Source organism: Hippocampus zosterae, chromosome 6 (genome assembly GCF_025434085.1).
Source record: "Hippocampus zosterae strain Florida chromosome 6, ASM2543408v3, whole genome shotgun sequence".
In the NCBI taxonomy this organism is placed as follows: Eukaryota; Metazoa; Chordata; class Actinopteri; order Syngnathiformes; family Syngnathidae; genus Hippocampus; species Hippocampus zosterae.
Window position 1 is genome coordinate 1466814 of NC_067456.1, and position 26262 is coordinate 1493075.

At 45.3% G+C, this 26262-nt stretch overlaps 1 protein-coding gene across 1 annotated transcript in view; it reads right to left on the reverse strand.

Annotated features, from left to right (window-relative positions):
- The window catches only part of fras1 (Fraser extracellular matrix complex subunit 1), a 110394-nt gene that overhangs the window by 78796 nt on the left and 5336 nt on the right, over positions 1–26262 (reverse strand). The window contains exons 3-8 of the mRNA XM_052069131.1: positions 4394–4501; positions 3609–3701; positions 3369–3528; positions 1260–1393; positions 1008–1091; positions 808–909 (exon numbers count right to left, since the gene is read on the reverse strand). Of these exons, the coding sequence (XP_051925091.1) occupies positions 808–909; positions 1008–1091; positions 1260–1393; positions 3369–3528; positions 3609–3701; positions 4394–4501 (681 nt within the window). The remainder of the gene's footprint in view (positions 1–807; positions 910–1007; positions 1092–1259; positions 1394–3368; positions 3529–3608; positions 3702–4393; positions 4502–26262) is intronic.

Genomic DNA, 26262 nt, shown 5'->3' on the forward strand with positions numbered 1-26262 from the left:
GTAACTGCGTCTTTTTATTACATTTGATTGCGTGCTCATCAGCGTGCGCCTTCCGACGCCTTCCTAACGAGGTACCGATACAGACAAAATTGCTTACAACTGCAAATTAAATGTCAACTGTTGCGTGCGAGAGGGAGTGTGTGTGGGAGAGGGAGAGACACTGAAACTATTCCACCAGGGCTTGCACACCGCAATCTATTTGCAGAGTCGCTGTGTGCATCCAAATGGAGGATCTGCTCACAGCTGAATGTCATTGCGCATCCCTGTATAGCGTGTCTCGATGTCCATGCTATGTTTTTTTTTTTTTTGCTTCCATTTGGTGTCAACACAGAATTACATTTCACGGAAAGATGCCATGAGCGTGAGCTATGGTAGGCCATATATGTATGTGTAAGGCGGGGGGGTGGGGGGCGGGGAGGTAGGCCATATATGTACGTGTAAGGCGGGGAGGGGCGTGGGGGCGGGTTAAAACACCCACAGCAGTGATACAGCAATACACCTGGCTCACACAAACATTAAACTTGAGGGCCGCAAGAGTCATCCTGCAGGCCACAAATAGCCCGCTGGCCATGAGTTTGAAACCAGGTTCTAGTACATTGCGATGCTTGTTCAGTGCATACCGGTACTGTAAATATCAAGCGCGTCCTGGTAACTATCTTGTCTTGCACTTACCATTGACTGTCCAGTGCCGTCTAGGACAAACTGGTTTAATCACAGAGTGTGTGTGTGTGTGTGTGTGTGTGTGTCTATAATTGTGAGAGTGCATTCATGTTTGTTTGTTTGTGTGAACGCTGTGTACACACTCACCATATCGCAGGTGACCGGCCGGCAGGTGTGCGTGTGACATTTGGACTGACCATGGTGACACACACACGTGGTGCAGGCGTCCTTTTGCCACTGCTCGCCGTGCTGTCAACACGCAAACACACACACACACACACACACACACAAACGCCATCCCACGTTATATTTTGCATTCTGACGGCTACCGAATGAAGTGATTTTACCTGGTACTGCTTGCCGGCAGACAAGCACGGGTTGGAGACGCACTGAGGACAGCACTGACCAGGCTGGATCACCAAGTTTTCATTCTGAGGGAGAGTGTACGGTTTTTTTTTTTTAGGGGGGGGGGCGTAAAAACACAAACTTGCCGACGCATCATAATTTTGTGGCATTTGCGGCAGACGACAACGGTTTTTGTACTCCAAATCGACGGCAAAGTGCGAAAGGGGTTCCGGGAGTTTCTGCGGGAGACTCACGTGTTGGCAGACAACTTGCGGGCATTCCACCACCGAGCATCGGGTGTCGCCGTTGTGGCAAACGCATCTGGAGCACTGGCCGGGACGCCACTCCTCGCCATCCCTGTACTCGGAATCTTCCCAGGAGCAAGACTCTGACACACGCAAACGTGGTGGTGAGAAATGGAATTTGGTGAAAATGCTAGGCCTCGAACAAAGACACAGGAAGTGGATCGATCATTTTATTTAAATGATGGCGTCACTTTGTCCATTTCCGGGATCCTTCGAATCGTTATTAAATTGGACCAATGTGGAATTCAGAAGACATGAGTAGACCCACCAAAAAAAAAAAAAGCCTCGCCCAAAAACACACAAGAACTCTGCTATTTTGAATTGGAGCGGTCGGTTTGCGATCGTATTGGTAATTTCCCGCGGTTCTTCAAATTGAAAGGTTCATCATGCGATGCCAGTTTCACTTAACAGCATTCGGATTCGGTCGGCGCGTCTTCCACGAGGAGACGCAAAAAAATGTCTCAAGTGGGCCATGCTGGCAGGAATTCCGCCATTTTTTCTTCAAAGTGCTTATTTTGCGCTCCATTTCACCCTGTCCGGCGTATTTCTTATTTCTAATTGTTTAAAAATGGATCCGCTGAGGCCAGTTTCAACTTAGCGAAATGGAATTTCGTCGGCACGTCTACCATGACGAGACTCACAAAAATCGCTTCCAAGGGCCGTGGCTCAAAAACACAAAAACATGACGTTTCCCATTTGGAAGCAGCCGTGGGGGGGTCATCTTGCCACAGAAAAAATGGCAACTCCCCGAAAGATACAGGAAGTCTATCTTTATCGACTGAAAGCATCCATTGAGCAGGAAATTGCTTCCCCGTGAATCAGAAGTCATTAAAATGTTTTCAAACAAGGAAAAAAAAAACAAACAAACCACAAATGCGCTATCCAAAGAGCTGCAAATGTGGATGAGTCATCCCAGCAATGAGAAGCAAAACTGCAAATGACGGACGCCAGTTTAAAGGGAAGTTAAATGTCAAAACTTCCGATTGTTGTTCAGGTGAATGTGTTGTTGAACAACCTCAAAGCTATTTTGAGCGCAATTTACCCGCACTCCCGCCTGCGCGTGGAAACGGCACAAAACAGCCTCCTGCCTGTTTTCGGCAATAGCGTATAAGAGCTCGACTTTGAAGTAAGAAACGCGAAAGTGACGCGAGCAAAATGAACGTGTCGTCTGGGGTGGGAAACTTGAGAAAAACAAAGTATGTAACAATCGCTGAAATCCACTATAGGCTGAGTACTAGTTTACCTTAGATGTGCATTTTATAATGTTATATTGCTCTTTTTTTGATTTACCGGTAATAAAAAAAAGCTGTTAAAGCAGCTGTTGTGTGACAAAAAAAAAATTTTTTCACTGTTGTTGATTATGTGTGAACAACTGCTCCATGTGAAAAAATGTTCATGTAAAATCGAAAATTGAAATTGTGATTTCAGTAAATATTTGCATTTGGCACGTAGAAAACTGATTCATGATTCCAAGTTGATGAGAGCATTAAAATGGGGGAAAAAAATAGGACAAAAAATGTAAAAGGAAATTCAGAAACGTGTGAATTAAAAAAAAAAGTGTGATTAATCGCGATTAATTTTTTTAGTTCATTTGAGTTAATTATGACAGTTGCATTTTTAATTATTCATTCATTCATCCATCTTCCGTACCGCTTGAACCTCACTAGGGTCGCGGGGGGTGCTGGAGCCTATCCCAGCTGTCTCCGGGCAGTAGGCGGGGGACACCCTGAATCGGTTGCCGGCCAATCGCAGGGCACACATAGACGAACAACCATCCGCACTCACACTCACACCTAGGGACAATTTAGAGTGTTCAATCAGCCTGCCACGCATATTTTTGGAATGTGGGAGGAAACCGGGGCACCCGGAGAAAACCCACGCAGGCCCGGGGAGAACATGCAAACTCCACACAGGGAGGCCGGAGCTGGAATCGAACCCGGTACCTCTGCACTGTGAAGCCCACGTGCTAACCACTGGACTACCGGGCCGCCCCGCATTTTTAATTAGATTAAGTGTTTTAATCGTTTGACAGCTCTAAAAAAAAAAAAACACGCTTACCTCCATTGCGAGCGCACATCGGGCAGCATTCCCTGGCTGGGGTGAAAGGGTAGTGGTTGTCGGGGCAACTGAGGGCGGGGCAGCGGCGGGGACCGCAAGATGCCACACTTGCGGAGCACTCGCATATGGTACATGGCGAAGGACTCCACTGACTGTCATGCTGAGAGAAAGCGACAAAGGCACACGGGAATACGTCGGAAATGCGCAGAAAGAACTTCAGCTGGTGTTGTCGTGACATACGGCGTAAGTGATGCCTTGGTAGTTGCACGATCCCTCGATGGAGGAAACGCACTCCGGGCAGCATTGATCGGCAGGAATCCTCAAGCGCTCGCCCTTTGGATGACACACACACACATCATAGAATGCTAGACGTCATTTTGGCTAGTGTTGATGTTTCAAGAATTTTCAACCAAAAAACAACACGAAATTTCAGGTTGAACTACAGTATTTGAAAATACGTGATGTCTATGTTAAGTTTCCGAAATACACGCGCGTTATGTTGTACAGTGTCGTTTATATGGTACTTTACATTTATTCATTCATTCATTCATCTTCCGAGCCGCTTGATCCTCTCTAGGGTCGCGGGGGGGTGCTGGAGCCTATCCCAGCTGTCTTCGGGCAGTAGGCGGGGGACACCCTGAATCGGTTGCCAGCCAATCGCAGGGCACACAGAGACAAACAACCATCCACGCTCACATTCACACCTAGGGACAATTTAGAGTGTTCAATCAGCCTGCCACGCATATTTTTGGAATGTGGGAGGAAAGCGGAGCACCCGGAGAAAACCCACGCAGGCCCGGGGAGAACATGCAAACTCCACACAGGGAGGCCGGAGCTGGAATCGAACCCGGTACCTCTGCACTGTGAAGCCCACGTGCTAACCACTGGACTACCGGGCCGCCCTACTGTATATATAAACAAAGTGAAAAACATTTACATTTAAGCTTCATTTATTTCTAATTTTGGGTGTGACGTGGTGGTTTTAATCGTCAATATTGGAATGGTTGAAAAAAAAGTCATCTTACTCTCTGGAAGTCGCACTTTGGGTTGGCGCATTGGACGGGCGCACAGATGACCACCTTGTCGTGACACGTACACTCGCGACACGACTGCGGTCGCCACGACGACTTGTCCTGTTGGAGAAAAAAAAATATATAAAAAATAAAAGTATCGATACAACATCAAACGGGAGTTCAGAACATTTCAATCAATCAATAACTTACTCAAATGTATCTAACCCAATTAATGTCACTTGTGTCTAGTGTTTCAATTATTAAAAGATTTGTAGGCCCTAAACTTTGAATATAATTCAAAATGAACTACCGTGTGAATAAGCGCAAATACATCCATCACAATTTACAATCTTAAAATCTGATATTGGGCACTCGATCAATAACGCCCCTCGTGACAGCCGTGATTGTGCCCCGTGGACTTTTGTGATGGACGCCGTCTCAAAAGGGGCGAACAATCGTCTGCAATTCGACATGCTGGACGACAAACCCGCCCATAAATCGAAGCGCCTGGAAACCTGCGCCCAGCCCGACACAAAGCTAGCATGCGCGCAGATTTTCGTCCTCAAACACGCAATTAAATCCATGTTGACGTGTACATAAATAGAACGCATGGCGTTAGCTTCCCCTCTGTCGGCTCATTCCCATGATTAATTGTCCCTTGGGGGGGGGGGGGGGGGATCCAAGCCCGTGGAGGACGTGCTGCAATTATATGCGTTCACTCACAGGTCACAGCTGCCGTTTATGGAGTTTTACAGAATTGCTGACACACCAGAAAAAAAACAAACACTGAATATTACGTTTTAATGTGAATGGAGTTGTATTTTATCGTGATGAGTTTGGCTCCCGTATAAAATAAAAAAATCACGTGAACAGCGACTTTCCCCTCGCGTGCGTCCAACAAGATAAAAACGGTGTAATTTGAAGAACAGATCAGATCAACGTGCTCTTTAGAACTAAATAATATATACAAATGGTGGGGTTGCCTACGTTGAGCCCTTTTGAGCATACCGATCTGTCGTTTGTTGTTAAGAGTCACATTCATTAAAGACCAATGAAGGTGGTGGGGGGGGGGGGCCTGGGGGGGAATTCATCAATTTCTTGCGATTTAGGTCACTGGGCTCTTCGTCGGAATGCGGGTTTTTCTTTTCAAATCTTAAGAGGGGAACTCAACCGAAAGAGTTTCTTTAGCATAAGTTGCTGTACGTTTAGGCTTTAAGCTAGGTTAGCGCAACGGGCTGGAATTGGCCTTGAGTTTGTTTTTAGGACTGAGACTGAATTTAAACATCAAGATAAGGTTAGCGATATGAAGTTTAAAAAAAAAAAATTAATCAACCCACTTGCTTATATATTTACATGATTAAAAAGTAGCCCTTACCGAGTCTAGCGTTAAATTTGATGGGAAATGGTTTGGGTTAGAATGTCTCCATTTTCATCAAGTACAAAAGAATGAACCCTTGATGATGATGTCATCAAAGGCGCCGAAACCGTTTAAAGTGCATGATGAGGTCCTGGGTTAATAATAAGCTGGCCGCTCACGAATGGCTTTCCTTCGCCACGGCTCAGCGGTCTCGTGTCAAATTAGCGTCGCGGCTAACGGCAGGCGACTGCCTGAGAAAGTCAATCCGTTCCGGGACAAAAAGTCCAGAGGACGGCGTTCCAATTCCTTTTCCCTTGCTGCGAAATGCCATTGACCCTCAAAGTGACCGCAAACACGGACCACCCAGGCGCAATTACTTGACCCCCACACCGGGGGAGCCGTAGAGTGGCAATGTTTAAGGTCATACGTAGCTTGCGCCCAATTAGATTGTCCCCCACACCCGTGACCCGTCACCGGGCTGCGTTGATTAAAAGTCGTCCAGGGTTCATCTCGTTTCTGTCTTGCGCTTGATTTCAAAGATCAGCGGTTCGGAAAATGCGCCTCCGCACGCTAAGCGATTTCAATGGGATAAACGGCGTCGATATTATTGTCATTTATTATTTTAATCAGCAAAAAAAAATTTTTTTTTCAATTCATCGAAGATGTGGAAAAAAAAAAATAAAAGCAGGGCATTATTTCAAGTGGGCAGTGCAGAAAATGCACAAAAAAATTGATGGTGATTCCGTTTCTGGATTGTTTCGAATCATTTCAGAAAATCGGCAAATAATCGATTATCAGAATAGTTGTCAATTCATTAAAAAAAAAACACCTTTTGTCACCTTTTTGTATGTTATACGTCAGCCGCCCGGCGGTGATAAAGATATAATTGTTGAGCGTTACCGTCGATTCACTTGCAAAAAAAAAACAAACAAAAAAAAAACCCCCGACTAAGACGACAACACAAGCTCAGGTCTGTCACAAAAGGCGAATCACAAAAATCAGATAACCTGTCAGGCTCGCTAGCAAAAATCGAATTGGCCCAAAATTTGTGCTGACGATACCTAAAGTTATTACTGAAGAAAATTCAATCAGGGGAAGCGACGGGCAGCAGAATCACTCCAGCCCCTCCCCGTGGAAACACTTGGTCTGTCAAAACCGTTTAACCTTCCCGATCAATGTCAGCAGACTGAAGCTCCCGAATGAATGACTCGAAACTGTACAGGAATAAAAGTTTGCTTGGCAGCCCATTTAGGCAGGAAATGAGTTGGCTGTGATTGAAACCAACCATCTGCTGGTTGCAAGGTAGTAAAATCCACAATGTTTCAATTGCCTTCTCATGAACTTGGCTCAGATTCCAAATTTCCTTTTCTACAATTTGCTCAGCCCGATCAGGCAGGAAACTGGTTGGGTCTGAATGAATCCTACCGCAGGCTGGTTGCCAAGTGATAAAACCCACTCCATTTCCGAAAGGCACGGCTTGCACTTTTCCCGTTTACCTGATTTTCCACATTGCTTGGCAACCCATCTAGGCAGGTGATACTTTAGGCCTTACTCAATGCCACAGTTGGCCTGTTTCAAAGTAGTAAAATCCTTGTGGTTTATTCTTTGGCAGCCTATCTAGGAAGTTAGGCCTTATGCTCTTGGGAAGCATTAAAATGACTCCCCCCCCCAAAAAAACAGTCTCCGCCTCATAAATAGACATGAGGAGTGAGATGATTAATTCAGACGGCACGGCTTGCACTTTTCCCGTTTACCTGATTTTCCACATTACTTGGCAACCCATCTAGGCAGGTGATACTTTAGGCCTTACTGAATCCCACAGTTGGCAGCATTAAAATGACTCCCCCCCCCACCCAAAAAAAACCATAGTCCCCGCCTCATAAATAGACGTGAGGAGTGAGATGATTAATTCAGACGGCACGGCTTGCACTTTTCCCGTTTACCTGATTTTCCACATTACTTGGCAACCCATCTAGGCAGGTGATACTTTAGGACCGACTGAATCCCACAGTTGGCCTGTTTCAAAGTAGTAAAATCCTTGTAGTTTATTCTTTGGCAGCCTATCTAATACGTTAGGCCTTATGCTCTTGGGAAGCATTAAAATGACCCCCCCCCCCCCCAAAAAAACGCCTCATAAATAGACGTGAGGAGTGAGATGATTCATTCAGACGCTATCATAGAGAAACATCTGCTTGCGTGGTCCTATCAAGTGTATTTATATCGGCGCTCTACACTGGGAGCCACACAGATTATTCCGGTCCACGCTAACCCATTTACCGGCACACAAATAGACACGCAAGACAAATAATGTGACAAGCAACCGGGCGGGGGGCGGGATCTCACTTTCCGCCCTTCCAAAAAAGACGAATCTTTTCTTTTCTAAAATAAAATGCAACTTTCTCATCATATCACAAATCATTTTCCAGAAAAAAACAACAAACGTGCGTATCACAAACCAAATACTGGACACGGCCGGATGTCAACTCAATTCTTTCCGTTTGCTGAGGAGTTGTCGACTCAAGATAGCAATTTAACAAGCGTCCAATGGGATACGATGATGTCGGGACTCACCTCCGCGAAAATGTGCCAGTCGCACCCGCCGGGCGACTGATCTGACAAACAGCTGCTAGCGTTTAGCTTTTAGGGCTAACAAAACAAAGGCTTCATAATTCATATGCACCGGGCAGCTTTTTCAAGCAAGGTTTTTCTGTTGACGCGGTGCCTTTGAGGGGACCCTTGAGTCCCCCCCCCCCCCCTTCCCCTGCTCTTTAATAATGCACGGCCTTGCTGCCGTTGGGTCGTCTGAGGCTGGGCAGGAAACGTTTCCCATTACCATTCTTGCTTCATCTACACCATAACGTAATTTCTTTCGTAACCATTTTCTCTTCCAACTTTCACACAAGTAACATCTTTTTTTTCCCAACTCCTTCACTTCCCACGGGCGTTGAAATTCATCAACTGGAATCCAACCGGTTACTGCCATAGACTGCCATAGAGGGTCTCGCCCAGCTTGTCTGCAAAGTTCAGATTTATAAACAGCTGTAAAGACAAGTAGATCCCTGTAAGCTGCTTTGGAAATGATATCAGCACAGCTTTTGAGTAGAAGATCAAGATGCTGGGGTGACTCGTGTTTGATTATGAGTGCGAGAAATGTCAGACTAAATTAAGCACCTGGCACTTGAACAGAGCAGGTACATGTATGCTACTGTATGTACATACAGTATAGGGGACGGACAATGTGTGATGGTCGCTCGTAGAAAGTGTGGGTGAGAATAGCGAGAAAAGATGATGCAGTTCATGGAATAAATGGAGAACCCCAAACAAAAAAAAAGTAGTGCTTGACCTGTTTCTTTTCATGACAAAGCTCTTTTGTTGTTTTTGATCAAGCTAACCAACGTGCTAAAGCTAATTAACAAAGGACAGTCAAAGCTAGAAATACCTTTTTTTTTAAGTCACAAAATTCAAAAAAGTCAACTTCCTACACATCTTTAACTCTTTCCTCCAAACTTCCTTTTAATCCCCGCTTTCCTCCCATCCACCGCGTCCTTGCTAATCCATTCCCTTGGATGCTTTGCTTGTCGCCCTCCTTCGCAACTTCCCACCTTTCCTGCCTTCAATCCGTCTCTCTCAACTTCCTACCGCCCCCCCCCCCGTTCCTTTTTTCTTCCTATATCGCTAAGGCGTCAACATTCTGCGTCTGAGGCGAACGGACTGTACACGGTCATTAGCGGCGCGAGACTCAATCTCGCTGCGGGTGGATCAACGCCTAACAGAAGCTCGACACGCTCCGGGGCGGTTGAGGGCGAGGTGTTCAGGAGCGGGATGGCATATTTACATTAAAAAAAACAAACAAACAAACAAACCACCCCACCCCCCGCCCCCAGCAGTGAGCGTCGGTCGGAAGCTAACGTCTTAGAATGGATGTGGAGCTTAAGTGGGGCGGGAAGTCTTCATAGGAGGGTGCTAAGAGGATTTTAAATTCACACATTAACATTGGTACATTCGGAGTGTGGAGACGAGAGTGAGCGCGCACACACACACACACGCGCACACACACACACACACACACACACACACACACACACACACACGCACACTAAACACTTCCTGCGGGCCGACTGTACACAGTGCGCGATGATGTTTTGACATGTTTGCGATGACGGACCAAAGGATGTAAACGCATCCGGTATTTGGCCCCAAGGTGGGGGGGGGGGGGGTCGGCATTTAACTGGAGCGGCGTTCGAAGGAGAGCGCCGCCAAGACAAGACGGGCCTAAATTAGGTGCAATGGACACACGCCGACTCTACCGTACTGTACGTGTCGAGAGGAAGCCTGCAAAGGGTTGCTTAGTAGGGAAAGGCAGCGCCATTATGATCGCAATGAGAATCCCCCCCCCCCCCCCCCGATCGTTTTGACCACTCACGGAGAGCCAAAATCGAACGAACAAAAGACGCGTCGTCTGTTGTTGGCACTCCAATGAGACCAAAATGAGGATATCTTATCTTATCTTAAAAGTGTGGATGCTCTACAGTTCGTTAAGTAAGATAAGATAAGATAAGATATCCTTTATTCGTCCCACACTGGGGACATTTACAGCCTCCAGCAGCAAGAATATATGTAGAAAGAAGAAAGAAGACAGACAAAAAAAACAACAAACATCTTTCAATTAAATGCAATATGAACACAAAATGGATAAATCGCAGTACTATTTACAATTTTCCTTCACATCATTTAATTATTATTATTATTTTTTTTTTTCGGTCGGGCTGAACTGTCGCGCGGCAGCCAGAGCCAATCCCGAGAAGGCTCGCGAGCTTGTTGGAAGTAAGAGGAAAGGTCATGGGGTCTCCCGATTGACAGCTGTCACCTGTCAAACGCAAGCGATGAGGAACCGGCGGCAAATTGGAACGCATTTTGCCTGCAGGGCATATTTCTTTGCATTCGTTTCATGTATTTATTATTATGATTTTCATTATGTTCGTGTTATATTATACAGGTTTGTTCACACCTTTGTATTTCATTTATTCATTCATTCATTCATCTTCCGAGCCGCTTGATCCTCACTAGGGTCGCGGGGGGTGCTGGAGCCTATTCCCAGCTGTCTCCGGGCAGTAGGCGGGGGACACCCTGAATCGGTTGCCAGCCAATCGCAGGGCACAAAGAAACGAACAACCATTCGCACTCACACTCACACCTAGGGACAATTTAGAGTTTTCAATCAGCCTGCCACGCATGTTTTTGGAATGTGGGAGGAAACCGGAGCACCCGGAGAAAACCCACGCAGGCCCGGGGAGAACATGCAAACTCCACACAGGGAGGCCGGAGCTGGAATCGAACCCGGTACCTCTGCACTGTGAAGCCGACGTGCTAACCACTGGACTACCGGGCCGCCTGTATTTCATTTAATTCATACATTTTAATAATTAAAAATGTAACAATAACATTTTATTGTTTTTTTTTAATCATTTATGATAAAAATTCTGATTATCATTCTGACATTTGATTGGGTTTATTGTTGTAATTTGAGGGGAAAGATTTTGGTCATGATACTTCTTTTTGTTTTATTTTGTATATACTGTATATTTTTTGTGAGGGCATTTTATTTAATTCAATTAAAGTCTGACTTTTTTTTCTTTCCTGAAATGCTCAAAATGCTTATTTTGAGAAACCCGTATTTGCCGTATCAAATTCTGGATTCATTCATGACAAAATGTCAAAAACAGTTCCCCGCTGTTTATATGAAAACAACAAAACAGAAGAGGTGAAGTCAAAGTAAAATGGAAAATGTGTGTGTGTGTGTGTGTGCGTGTGTGTGCGTGTGTGTGTGTGCGCATCGACGATGCGTCGGTAACACAACACCGGTGCGAGTGAGCCTGCAGTAAATCAGACAAGTGCTGAGTGAGGAAACAATGAGGAGGAGGAGGGAGAAGATGAAGGGCTTTTATCGCAAGGCAAGAACAAATGAAAATGCATTAGTGTCCACCAAGAAAGGTGGAGAAAGGGGGGGCGTGGGGGGGGGGTAAAATGGGGGTTGATAATGACCTGCGGCACAGGTGAGACGAGGTAGTGAAAAAGACCAGAAGTGGACTTGCTGATACAAATTCTCTGATACGCTATATAACTGCAAACGTTCCAAATGGATGCCTTTCACGCAGACAATGACACCATGAGGAGGAAAAAAAGGCTCTGACGCGCAGTGTGAAAGGGGCTATTGACATGACATTACACTCGACAACCTCTGAGCCCAGAAAATTAGCCTGTCAATTACACCCCCCCATTTTGCGTGCCTTTTGCACATCACCTATGACACCTGAAAAGCAACAACTTTGACTCTGCGTGAAAGGGGCTACTGACGTGTCATTCCATTCTGACTTACTCAAATCTCTCCAGGGAGATGAAATTTGACAGGTATTCTTTGTCACCACCTTTCTATGTCTGTGCCTTTCACACAGTAAAAAAACAGGGACGTGGGTAAAAGACAGCTTGAAATGGCAGCGTGAAAGGGACATCGACACCAATTCCTGCTCCGACGCCACCTCTCTATTGCTCATATTAATCGTACCCCAACTTTGCGTCAGTGCCTTTCACACAGAATAGTGACGGGAGGAAAAAAAAGAAAAGTCCAGACTTTCCAGGCAGTGTGAAAGGGGCTGCTGACACAACATCCTGCTCTGATAGGGACCTCCCTGACATTCTATTACCCCGGAATTGTTGGGTTCACGTCAACCGCCAGAGCAGTTGTTCCTGCGACTCCATGACAGCGGCGTCCATATTTAGTGAGGCGGCGCACGGCGGATTTTTTTAGCAGCGAAAAACAGCTGCAAACACCGTCCGCAGCTATTTTGAATTTGTAATGGAATATGAAGGCCAAAGGCAATTGTCCACATTTTGGACAACTCGATACTCCAAGACCGCTGTGCACGACTATTTATGGTCCCCATAAAGGAAAACGCTTTCTTTTTTTAGTACCGGAAGAAGCGGGAACATGAGACGACACCTCGACATCGAAACAGCGAAACTGGAAACTGGGGGCAAAGTGCGGCCAAGTGCGACATACGCAGTTAATGCACAACGGCGTGGTCAGCTAAGGTCATCATTTCCAGGGTTAGTTTGGGATTTCTAGCAAAGCGCCGAGAGTTAATGTGACACGTTTTGTTGAGGAGGAGACTGAGGGTAGAGTACAACAAAGTGGAGACTGCGGAGTGTAATGCCGGAGTGTCCAGAGTGAAGGTACGAAAACATGTTCAACAAAAGGTTATCATTTGTAGAGTCAAGTTGTATTTTTTTTTTAATTAATTCTATAGGAGACTGAGGGCAGAGTACAACAAAGTGGAGACTGCGGAGTGTAATGCCGTAGTGTCCAGAGTGACGGTACGAAAACATGTTCAACAAAAGGTTATCATTTGTAGAGTCAAGTTCGTATTTTTTTAGAAATTAATTCTGTAGGAGACTGAGGGCATAGTACAACAAAGTGGAGACTGCGGAGTGTAATGCCGGAGTGTCCAGAGTGAAGGTACGAAAACATGTTCAACAAAAGGTTATCATTTGTAAAGTCAAGTTGTATTTTTTTTTAGAAATTAATTCTGTAGGAGACTGAGGGCAGAGTACAACAAAGTGGAGACTGCGGAGTGTAATGCCGGAGTATCCAGAGTGAAGGTATGAAAACATGTTCAACAAAAGGTTATCATTTGTAGAGTCAAGTTGTATTTTTTTTAAATTAATTTTGTAGGAGACTGAGGGCATAGTACAACAAAGTGGAGACTGCGGAGTGTAATGCCGGAGTGTCCAGAGTGACGGTACGAAAACATGTTCAACAAAAGGTTATCATTTGTAGAGTCAATTTCGTATTTTTTTTAGAAATTAATTCTGTAGGAGACTGAGGGCATTGCACAACAAAGTGGAGAGTGCGGAGTGTAATGCCGTAGTGTCCATAGTGAAGGTATGAAAACATGTTCAACAAAAGGTTATCATTTGTAGAATCAAGTTCGTATTTTTTTAGAAATTAATTCTGTAGGAGACTGAGGGCAGAGTACAACAAAGTGGAGACTGCGGAGTGTAATGCCGGAGTGTCCAGAGTGAAGGTACGAAAACATGTTCAACAAAAGGTTATCATTTGTAGAGTCAAGTTCGTATTTTTTTTAGAAATTAATTCTGTAGGAGACTGAGGGCATAGTACAACAAAGTGGAGACTGCGGAGTGTAATGCCGTAGTGTCCAGAGTGAAGGTACGAAAACATGTTAAACAAAAGGTTATCATTTGTAGAGTCAAGTTCGTATTTTTTTTTAGAAATTAATTCTGTAGGAGACTGAGGGCAGAGTACAACAAAGTGGAGACTGCGGAGTGTAATGCCGGAGTGTCCAGAGTGAAGGTACGAAAACATGTTCAACAAAAGGTTATCATTTGTAGAGTCAAGTTGTATTTTTTTTTAGAAATTAATTCTGTAGGAGACTGAGGGCATTGTACAACAAAGTGGAGACTGCGGAGAAATTAATTCTGTAGGAGACTGAGGGCATTGTACAACAAAGTGGAGACTGCGGAGTGTAATGCCGGAGTGTCCAGAGAGAAGGTACGAAAACATATTCAACAAAAGGTTATCATTTGTAAAGTCAAGTTGTATTTTTTTTTAGAAATTAATTCTGTAGGAGACTGAGGGCAGAGTACAACAAAGTGGAGACTGCGGAGTGTAATGCCGGAGTATCCAGAGTGAAGGTATGAAAACATGTTCAACAAAAGGTTATCATTTGTAGAGTCAAGTTGTATTTTTTTTAAATTAATTTTGTAGGAGACTGAGGGCATAGTACAACAAAGTGGAGACTGCGGAGTGTAATGCCGGAGTGTCCAGAGTGAAGGTACGAAAACATGTTCAACAAAAGGTTATCATTTGTAGAGTCAATTTCGTATTTTTTTAGAAATTAATTCTGTAGGAGACTCAGGGCAGAGTACAACAAAGTGGAGACTGCGGAGTGTAATGCCGTAGTGTCCAGAGTGAAGGTACGAAAACATGTTAAACAAAAGGTTATCATTTGTAGAGTCAAGTTGTATTTTTCTTTAGAAATTAATTCTGTAGGAGACTGAGGGCATTGTACAACAAAGTGGAGACTGTGGAGTGGAACAGTAAAAGTGGGGCAGTAAATCATCATGCCTTTCAAATGTTCATTACTGCCATCTGGAGGAGCGGAGTGGAACGGCGTCTGCCTTGTTTCTTTTCCTTTCGGGTTTCTTTCTCTCTCCCCAATCTACCAGCCATGTTTCAAACTTGCACCTTGGCGGAAGTCCGTCTCACTCAACCCCACGTTGCCCCTTCCCCTAGCCCCCCCCCCCCCTCTCCTCCGCCTTCCATCATCTTTCAGCGCCGCAACTCGAGGCCTCGTCTGACACGATCCTGTTGCCACACATCAGCCGAGAGACGTAGCTTAGCGCCCGCCGGCTACTAAGTGCACTCGTTATGTTAAATATGTAAACAAGCCAAAGAGCTGAACTCTCTTTGGCACTCGGGGAAAATCAATAAGAATGCACCAAACATCCCACACACACACGCTCACGCGCGTACACACACGCACGCGCACACACACACACACGCCAAAAGTGGGAGTAAGTCATCAGTCTGGGAGTGTTGACCTTCAAGTTTTGTGCTTGGAATCCAAAGCTAGTATGGCTAAAATAAAGCAAAAGAAGTAGCCCGGCGTTTTTAAATACGAGGGATCGGGAGGATCTTTTTTTTTTTTTTTGCTTCGGTTAGTCATTTTTAAACGTTTTTTTTTAAAAATTGAAAACCAACACAGAAATAATAAGAAGAACAATTTTGGTGACTACCTTGGTGATTGTTATTGATATCTTGACCGAAAGTTCAAAATGATTGATAATTATGCTGTTGTGAAGTGGCTAGAAAGATACTCATCATCATCATCATCAAGCTTGGGCTCTTGAATGAAAAAAAAAAAAAACATTAAAGGGGGGAGCTCTCAGGTGGCGCATCGGGGGAAGGGAGGGGGACATGGGGAATGAGTGAGCGGGGGCGGGGGGGGGGGGGGGGGCTCTTTTAACTCACATGGGGAATAATTTGAGCCTGTAAACGAAGGCCTCGCAACGGAGGAGATGAAAGCGGGGAAATCCGACGTCGGCGTACGCCCGAGTTCAGGGGGGGGGGGGGCAAGGGGGGGGGGAGCGTTTGAACATCTGCCGCCGCTTTTGAAAATGTAGGATGAAGTATGGACACGGTGGCGGAAAAAAAAAATCAGTGGATGAACGGGGAGGAATTGGAGAGAGCAAGCGAGGGCTGCACGAGCGCTAACGCGGCAACTCGTTGACTTGACGACAAATCCACTTTGCACTCTTCCTATTTCAGGGTACGCAGCCCGTTTAGTTGGCATGCCCCTATTCTCTAAATATAATAGCACACACACCTAATATTTGGGGATAAAATGTTGGCCCATAGCAACATGCAAGGCAATCACTTTGCTCAAAGACCCATTGCAGTATCCACAGCAACCCGTTTAGTCATTAATGAAGTTGACTCGTCCTTATTTTCTATCAATGACGACACACAACACATGAGTAAAATATTGCCCCATAGTGGCACGCAGGAGAATCATTTTGCTCAAAAGGCCATTTCAGGACCCACAGCAGCCCATTTAGGCAGCAAATGAATGTAGGAAGAGCTTTTTATTACAATGAAGGAGTAAACTTCAGTTATGGGGTAAATGTTACTCAGTCATGGCAAGCAGGGCAATTACTTTGCCGATCTTCCTCTTTTTGTATTTACAGCAGCCCGTTAAGGCAGCAACTAAAATGTGTGAATTTATTGACTCTTCTAACAGGTATGGATCAAAATGATTATTTTTTCTATTTCCAGTTCTAGCGTAGCCCAATTAGGCAGGTGTGATTTAATGGCATCGTAAAATCTATTCTGCTCCAATTGCTTCAGGACATTGCAAACGACGGAGCACAACTTTGTTGAAAGGCTGAAATCAAATTACCATCGTATATATCACATCAGGCCCGTCTTAGCAGGTCCCACTTTCTGGCTGATTCCCATATTCACAGCGAGTTGTTATTTTCTTTCTACGGGGCTTTTTCTTTGGGTCTGAATTTTTGAAATATGCCGATTGAGCAGCGCCGTGTGAACTATTTTGGTGAGTTTGTGCAAAGACAACATCACCAATTGAGCACGGCAGTGATGACAGCATCGACAGTCTCCGCCCGACTAGGCTTCCCCCCTTCAACTGTGTGTGAACTTGACTTGTCTTGTCCTCGGCACGCTCTGGACCAGCTGACACGCCCGCAGGCTGTGTTTTGATGGCTCGTTTGCAAACACCAAATTTCAAAAATGACGGGTTTTCAGCAAGAATTTCAAAGGTAATAAAGCAATAGTGCACAACAGCCCGTTTGGGCAGCAAATGAAGTTAGAATCCTTCCGATAAATACAGTCGACTTGACTTACTGGCATGATTGACAATCACGTTTGATGTCTTGCTAATGCCGTCATCCACTGCAGCCCATTTAGGTGACAAACAGAATGACCTTGTTTTCGTGCATCTTTTTCTGGTTAAATGTTGCCGTCTAGTGCAGCGAAGCATAATTATTATGTCCTCTTTCCATTTCCACTTCCATTGCAGCCCGTTTCAGCAACAACGGTAAAAGCTGATGAAAAGCAGACATGACTTTTTCCGCTAAGTGTTTCTGTCTTCTAATAGGGAGCACAACCACTTAGCTACCGTCGTCTTTTGACCTCCACTGCAGCCCATTTAGGCGACAAACAGAGTTTGACGATCGCTTTGTACAATAAGCATTTTTTTTTCTTAATAAAATGTCACAAGCTACTGTCGTGGCGAACGATCACTTGGTTCTCTTTTCAGTTTGACCTCCACCGCATCCTGTCGAGGAACCAAAAAAGTCAAGTTAAAGTATCCTTCTTTTCTTAGACTATAGGAAGAAAACCTGACTTTTTTTGGGAGGGGGTGCTGCATCTACTACCGAATAGGACAATCCATATTCTCCATTTCTTTTTCGACATTTATTGCAGCCCGTTTAGGCAAGAGGTAGAGGTAATCATCCTTGTTTTTTGACAATAACAGCAGACACTTGACTTTTGTTGGGTGACATGTTTCAGTTCACTGGTAAGGCTCTCTTCCTAGTTCGAGATTTATTCCAGCCCGTTTAGGCGACAAACAACAAAAGTTAAAATGTCACGCCCACAATGAAGACCGTTTATCAAGACGTGACTTTTTCTGGTAAAATGTTGCTGTCTACTGGCAAAAAAGACTCATTTGGAAGAATAGTACCACCATGGCTCATGGCACAATAAGTGCCAAACTCCCCCGCCACCCCCGAAAGAGGCCCTGAGCTGCGGGGTGAACATCCTAATCCGCCAAGACCATAAACCCGTGAAAAGAAAACACGGCCTTCCTCCTCCCTCTTCTTCCTCGTCACTGCGTGTCCTCGGTCACGCTCTATAAAAGCCAAAAGTTCACCTGCTCCACTCGTGCAACCTTTTGTTGCTTGGTGAGGGGGGGGGGTGTTGACGAGCAACCCTGCCAGAGGTCAACTTGCATTTTATAGCACTTTGGGATTCTAACTGTCGGGTCTGTCGGACGGAACCAAGCGCGAGAACTTTGGGGAGGTGCTTCTCTGCCTCACAAACACATCAAATTAGCCGCTTGGTTGCTCACTTTTTGCGGACGCCAATACTCATGTGGCTCCAAAGTACAATTAAAAAAATACAATCAATCAGTCATCAATCATCAGTTGTTCAACTATCAGACGGGTATGATTTAAAAAATAAAAGTGTACCTTTGAATAAACTGTACATTTTTCAGTGACTTGTGGTGAAACGTTGAGCAATCACATTGATTTTTTTCCCCCCCGAGTTACAATCTTTTTCTATGGACCTGACAGCAACCCATTTAGGCGGCAAATGGAATCAGTGTGTCAATTTCTGCATACAGGACAAGCAGAATAGCTTTTTCAGGGAAAATGTCCACTACTCAAATGGAGCCACTTTTTTCTCCTCTTCCCTCTTTTAGTTTCTACTGCAGCCCATTTAGGCGACAAATGAAGCTAGCATGTTATTTGCTCACAATTAAGGGCAGAGACTTGACTTTTTCAGCTGAAATGTTTCCCCCAACTCACATGGATGACAGTCACTGTGCTCTCTTCTGATTTCAACGACAACCGCAGCCCGTTTAGGCAACAAATTAAGTTTCCATGTCCTTCTTCTTTGACTAAAGAGGAATTTTTCTTTTGTTTAGTGGGATGGACGAAGATGGCTTTGCATTCTTACCAATTCTTACCCGTTTAGGCATAAAATGAAGTTAGCATGTCTTTATTCTCTCACAATAATGGCACACAGTTAACCTTTCCCGCTGCCCATCATGGCAACAATTTCTGTATTTTTCTCACAATACACAAATTGTATTGTTTGGGGTCAAATGTTTTCTTTTGCTCATTCGGAGGATAATCCCTTTGCACTCTTGCCATCTCATTCTCAACTGCAGCCCGTTTAGGCGACAAATTCAACGAGCATATACATATTTTCTTACACACGTAATTGTTTTGACGTTCTTTTAAATTCACCTGGAGGAGAATCACTTTTGCCCCGTTCCTTCTGCAACCCGTTAATGCGGCAAATGAAGTTAGAATGCTGATGTTTTCTCACATTTCGGGCAGACGAGACGCGAGAGACATCAAGCGAGAGGATTGCAGGCCGCCATATTGCAGCCTTCAAAGGTGGGATGCCACAGGTGGCAAACTTCATCAAGCTCCCCGTCGGTGGCGTCTAGAAGGATCTGAAGGACGTTTTTTATCCACATTAGAGCCTTCAAAAGTTCTCCTTAAACTTCCCCAAAAGTCCTCGGCTCTCTGATCGTCTCCCACACTCGTTTTATCAACGTGATAAAATATAACTTTTTCCCTTTCATCTTTTCTCTCCCTCATTTGCACTTTTTTTTTTTATGAGCCCAAAGCGATTTTTTTTTTTTTTTCGGGTGGAAAAAAAAAATCCCAAGTGTCCCGCCGGTTGCCAGGGAAACAACGGCCCATTCCCCTCATTGTCTGCAAGTCACCTCATTTCACTTTATTAGGCACCCTTGAACAATCAAACACAACCGAGACAGGAGCTGCGTGTAAAAATCATTCATTGCCAGCTGCATTGCTTTGTTTTTTTTTTTTTTTTTCCTTCACGCACGCAAGCACGCCGGGGGGGCTAAAGGGCCACGTTCGGTCGTAATGACAGCGCGAGTCACCTTGTTTTTTTTTTAAATGGCGCTTCCCCTAGCTAATGACAGTGGAGACCACCTGAGAGAAGCGAGCAGCAGATGTCGCACGAAGGCAGACGGCCTCCGTGGCGACGCCGGCAACGAGGGCAACGGGGACGAATCCAAGATCGCAAATAGGATTTTTATTTCGGCTATCGTTCAACCTAACCGACGCGTTTTTGTCAACATCAAAGACACTTGGAAATCCTCAACAAACACCACCACGGTACCACGGGGGCCCACGCCCCCCCCACGGTGGTCGCGACCGGAACAATATGGGCCTGTCGTCGACATCCAACAGCATCGCCGTGATGTCAAAGCATTGTTAGCGACCGCCGCTGACGTTAGCGTCGCTGCTAACGTCAGCAGCGATAAGAGCGGCGGCTACAGTGATTGCGTTTTGATTTGAGGTTTTGACTGTCGGTTAGCGTGCGTGAGCATGGACACACATACACACACACACACACACACACACACACACACACCCACACACACACGCTCTGGGGACATTCATTTCACGCTCTGGCTGCGAGACAAATGGCAACAATCCTGCTTGAGAGAGTAAACTGCTGATCATCCACCTGTTGCCTTATAAAGATGATGAGCTAAATGTCACTCACACACACACACGCACACACACACACACTATTAAAAACGGAGACATATATATATATATATTCATTCATTCATTCATCTTCCGAGCCGCTTGATCCTCACTAGGGTCGCGGGGGGTGCTGGAGCCTATCCCAGCCGTCTTCGGGCAGTAGGCGGGTGACACCCTGAATCGGTTGCCAGCCAATCGCAGGGCACACAGAAACGAACAAACATTCGCACTCACAATCACACCTAGAGACAATTTAGAGTGTTCAATCAGCCTGCCATGCATATTTTTGGAATGTGGGAGGAAACCGGCGCACCCGGAGAAAACCCACGCAGGCCCGGGGAGAACATGCAAACTCCACACAGGGAGGCCGGAGCCGGAATCGAACCCGGTACCTCTGCACTGTGAAGCCAACGTGCTAACCACTGGACTACCGGGACGCCCTATAGAAAAGCCTGGAGGAAGGCTTCAAACCCTCATTTGAAGCACTAACCCTGTATTTCAAGCCAACCGGGGCTTCAAACCCCCAACTCAGACTTGAACCCCGAACTTGATCCCATCCTGCGGTTGCTCATGTTAACACTGATTGAAGTGTTGTCTGAGATGCGCAGTTCCTTTTCATTCAGTCAGCACAAAAGTGATCGGAGCCAGGAAGCAAACTCGACGCCGCCGCTGCTGCTGCTGCATCTCCGGCAGCGGCGGCGGCGGCGGCACACTTTTAGCCGAGAGAAAGCTTCTTCTGTCTTTTTATGCTGAGGGAAGACAAATCTTGCCTTGCACTCGGGATGAAGTCATCAGCATCCCGAGGCGGTAACTTCCTGCGTGCCCCGAGGCCAACGTCCATCACCGTCGGCGGCACAAGCCTTGAGGGGGGGGGGGGGGGGGGGGAACCCGCAAACACACACACAAAAAAGGCAGGAAAACAAGCCCACTGCAAAAAAAACAAAAAAAAAGACTAAACGGTCAAGAAGGAATATACACATTGTATTAATGTGTACTACTTTTAACTCATTAATTATTGATTCGCTGAAATTCAAAAAAAAGCCTCTAATATTTGATTGAATCATAGATTTGGGAACAAGATGAACTGCAATCCACAAATGTCATTTCATGACCATTTATGAGGTCCTGTTTAAAAACAAACGCTTTGTTTTGGAGAAAGTTTGCCGTCCGTCTTATCCAAGCAAACTGTCCACCTTGATCAACGTCAATGCGGTTTTTGCCGGTTGCGATTTTAAGACCTGCTCATTAGCAATAACGAGAGCACTCCATACAGATGTTTCCAGAATGGTCGTTTAAATAAATCATTCCCATTATTTGTAAAAGTTTTTTAAATAAAATAAAAATGTGTTCTTGCTTGCAGCTCTCCCACCCACACATACACCCCCCCCCCCCTCCCGCCACACACACATGCACGCAATCAATAAAGAAGAGTGCCTTTTCGCGAGGACGTAAACCCGACAGGGAGACAAGACGTGCACGCAAGCGCCTGTAGCACAGACGTAGCCTGCAGGCACCCGCCAAGAAGACGACGAGGAAGCAATGGAAACTAAAACAAGACCTGGCAGGAGGTTTTTGGGTGCTGGTGGTGTGGGAGGGGGGGGGGGCTCTTGGGACTGTCGTTCCCAGATGAGAGACGCTTGAGTGGTGCGAATGAGGCGGGAGACACAAAAGAGTCGGAACGGCCCGCCGAGTTGTTTACCCACCCACAGCGCGCTGGGTGCTTTCCAAAGGACGCCTCAATGGGAGCCCCTGAATGGAAGCGGAACGCCAAGGGGGGGCTTAGTTCCAGTCCAGGGAGCATCGGCATGATGGTGGGCCTCTGAGACACCCGCCACAAAACCCCCAAAACAGCCTTTCAAGTGCCTTTGCGAACTCAGTAAAAGCAATGCGACATGCGGTAAGCATAACTCAGCAAAAAAGGTCAAGATACGCCCATTCGAACAGCTGAACTTTATTTAGTGTTAATGAGAAGCCCTTGAAATGGCTGCTTCACGTCACTTGGGAGGCGATTGGTTAATATCAGAATCAGAATCAGAAATGATCGTGGACTTCAGGACACATTCTTCTCCTCAGTTGCCCCTCACACTATCCAACTGCCCCGTGTCAACCGTCGAGACCTTCAAGTTCCTGGGAATCACAGTCTCCCAGGACATGAAGTGGGAAGTCAACACCATCTCCATCCTGAAAAGGGCCCGGCGGCGGATGTACTTCCTGAGGCTGCTGAGGAAGCATGGCCTGCCACAGGAGGTGCTACGACAGTTCTACACAGCAGTCATCGAATCAATCCTGTGTTCTTCCATCACGGTTTGGTTTGGAGCCGCCACAAAAAAGGACAAAATCCGACTTCAACGGACAGTTAGGACGGCAGAAAAAATCGTTGGCACCGCCCTACCCATTCTTGAGGACTTGCACACTGCAAGAATCAAGACAAGGGCACGGAAAATCCTCCTGGATCCCCCGCACCCTGCCCACCACCTTTTTCAGCCACTCCCCTCAGGCAGACGCTACAGATCCATGCGCACCAAATCCAGTAGACACTTAAACAGCTTCTTCCCTCTAGCCATTAACTCTTTAAACAGTCACTCTTCTTGCACCACAAAATGGTACTACAAAACTACTGGTATACTCTAAAATGGTTCAATGATTTTGTTGTTTACGATGATACTAGTGCAGCGTGTTATACCGGAGACAAATTCCTTGTGTGTTCTACATACTTGGCCAATAAAGATGATTCTGATTCTGATTCTGATATTCAACACAGCCACGTCCCATGTTTGGAACTAAGTGACTCCAACTATCTGTAACTCGGTAACTTTAACAAAGTAAAGAAACCGAGTAACTACAATAAAGTAACTGGCTAGTTCCGCTGTGACAATTGCCATGTTACTTTTCCATGGTGAGCAAATCATTGTCAGGAAAAGCCGACTGGAACAGCTGAATGTGACCTGGGGGGGTTGGGGAACTGGAATTAAGGAACTGGAAAAAAAGGGAATGTTCTAAAACAACCTCCTTCCATTTACGCGTTGCAACAACCAAAAAAAAAGGAATTTTCAAAAAGACACTTCCTGTAGGTCCTTTCGCAACATTGCCATCTAGTGGCCCGGCATGCGCACTACACCATTGCGCCTCCACGTTCGGATGAAGTGGGAATTGTCCTGACATTATCGGTCGCGTGTAAAACACTCCCGTTGGCGGCGTTAGCGTCAAAATCAAAAATGAAGACGAGCAAGAACTAACGTTGCAAGTTTGGAAGCGAGGGGAATGTTTGGCCAGCTTTAAAAGCATCTCGAAAAAGGGAGCAGCACTTCACAGCCTCGAGATGCTTAATAATTCACATGTGGCGACTTTGCTGGTCCTCAGATGATCCATTTGTGTGCGTGTGTGTGTGTGTGTGTCCTGGAACACTTTCATTTTTTGGGGGTGGGGGGGCATCATCACAAAGTAGGTCTCAAAGGAGCACACTGCAGCATGTGTCATCTTGTCAGGAGTTCACGTTGACTTTTAAACGTTGGAAAAGCATCGTGGCGCCTTGAGATACGAATTGAATTTGTTTTTTTTTTTGCACTAGTTTTGATTTTTGTCCCAAGCAATGCAAAAACCCTCTGGTCAGATTGTCAAAATCAATCTGGGTTTTAGTAAAAACAAAACAAACAAAAACACCTCCCGTCATTAAATTAGCATCCAAAGTAGCTTCTCATCAAAGCCGTGCGGAATCGCTAATCTGGCCCAGGAGGGACAAAGCAAACGAACACTTTTGACTTTGTGGATTCTCTTCCTCCCAGTTTTCTCACCGACCTCCTGTTCTCCCAGCGGTACTTCTCATCACTAATCCGGTTTTCCCCTCGCTTGGCTTTCATCGACACGCCTGCCAAATTTCATGTCGTTGACTGACCTGTTTGGTCAAAATCGGATCTTTCGGAGTGCATTGATTGGATGGCTTGAAATTTTATGGCCACTCATCAATTTTTGCTACCGCGCCCCTGCAAAAAATCAGTACTTTTGCAGTTTAGTGTTGCCCATCTGACTGGGCTTTCAAAATCTCTAGGCTGAGGTGGCCTAAAACGGCCAATTTGTACCAAAATGGCTACTTTCCTTTATTCATGTTTCTACACATTTTTTTGTGGGTTTGAGCAGAGAAAACTATTCTACTAAATAAATGTCCCTAAAATGGTGTCTTCCAAAATAGCTTCTTTGGGCATTTTTTTGTGGGTCTGAGCATAAATAGACTTCTCGACTGAATTTCATGTTGCCAAGTGGAATTGGCTTCAGGGGCTGAATTTACAAACAATTTCAAGGACACCTGGAAAAGGTGAAAATGACTCAAAATGGCCACTTTTGGCGGGTCTACTCTGCTGAATTTCGTGTTGCCAAGTCAATGTGTCTTTGGGGGCTGAATTGGAAGAGTCCAGAACGACCTAAAATGGCCTATTAAACCCCAAATTTTTTTTTTTGTAGATCTCCTGGAGATGAACATTTCTACCAAATTTCAAAGTTGCTCAGCAGCGGTGGGGAATGAATTGCCAAACAGTTTGAAGGTAAATCGTCCACAATGACCCTGAAATGGCCGTTTCAAAGCAAAACCAAAAACGCGTCTGTTCCAAATATGGCTTCTTGAGACTTTTTGTTGACCTACTCATAATTGACAAGCCAACCAAATTCCATGTTGCTCCCGAGTCTGGCAAAAGAGGCTGAATTTTCAGAACCGAGTAAGCAGATGTTCGCCTCTGGCGTGACAATCACGGCTTTGAAGTAACACGACTTTCTAGTAAGTAGGAAAAAGGATATGACCAAAAAAAAAAGCATCATTGTTGATCAATCAGTATGTTCAATCCGGTAATGTGACACTTTTACAGTCTGTCGGGAGAAGTAACGACACGCGACGCTGTGCCTGACGCCATGGCGTTGGAAAAGAGAAAATGTGCTCGTAAAAGCCCCACTCAGACTTTAATGGCGGCGCGGCGTCCGTCGCTTCATCACTTTTTACAGCAGCCGCCTTGTAAATGTTGCACGCGGGCATGGATGGGATGCGCGTGCGCAGAAAAAATACAATTAAAAAAACGGACTTGACGGCAAAGTTATCGTGACCCCGTGTGAACTTGGCACTTGGGTGACCTCAGGATTGTTGGATCTTTTCTGGATTTTTCTGTTGGTTGCTTTATAAGTATTACGAAAGGGCATCGTTACGAATGGGTTATGCCACTTGGAGTTGGGAAAATAAAAGCCTCCATTTACATTTTTAGTGGGATCTTTGCTTAGCATTTCCATGGCTCTAAAATTTTATGAGGAAAATTCAGCCAAATTTTATTGCTTTCATGATGGCTATTTTTTAATATGATTATCTTTAAAAATAAAAAGATGAAGCAACACAAAGAGACCTAAAGTCATGTAGCATAAAGTAAGCTAAAATGACAAAAAGTAATATCGCTGGCAGCGGGGGGCAAAATTTCCCACGTCCAAATTTGGTTAATCTCATCTTTTCCTCTACAAATCAATATGTGGTTAGTAACATAAGGTAACAAAACATCCCCATGTAACAGGACGTGACATCACGTAGCGCAATCTACCAGAAGTAACGTAACACACTGTAACTCCGTGTGACATAACTTAACAAAACTAGCGTAAAACATACTTTTACGGAACGTTACTGAAAGTTACGTAGCGTAACAGC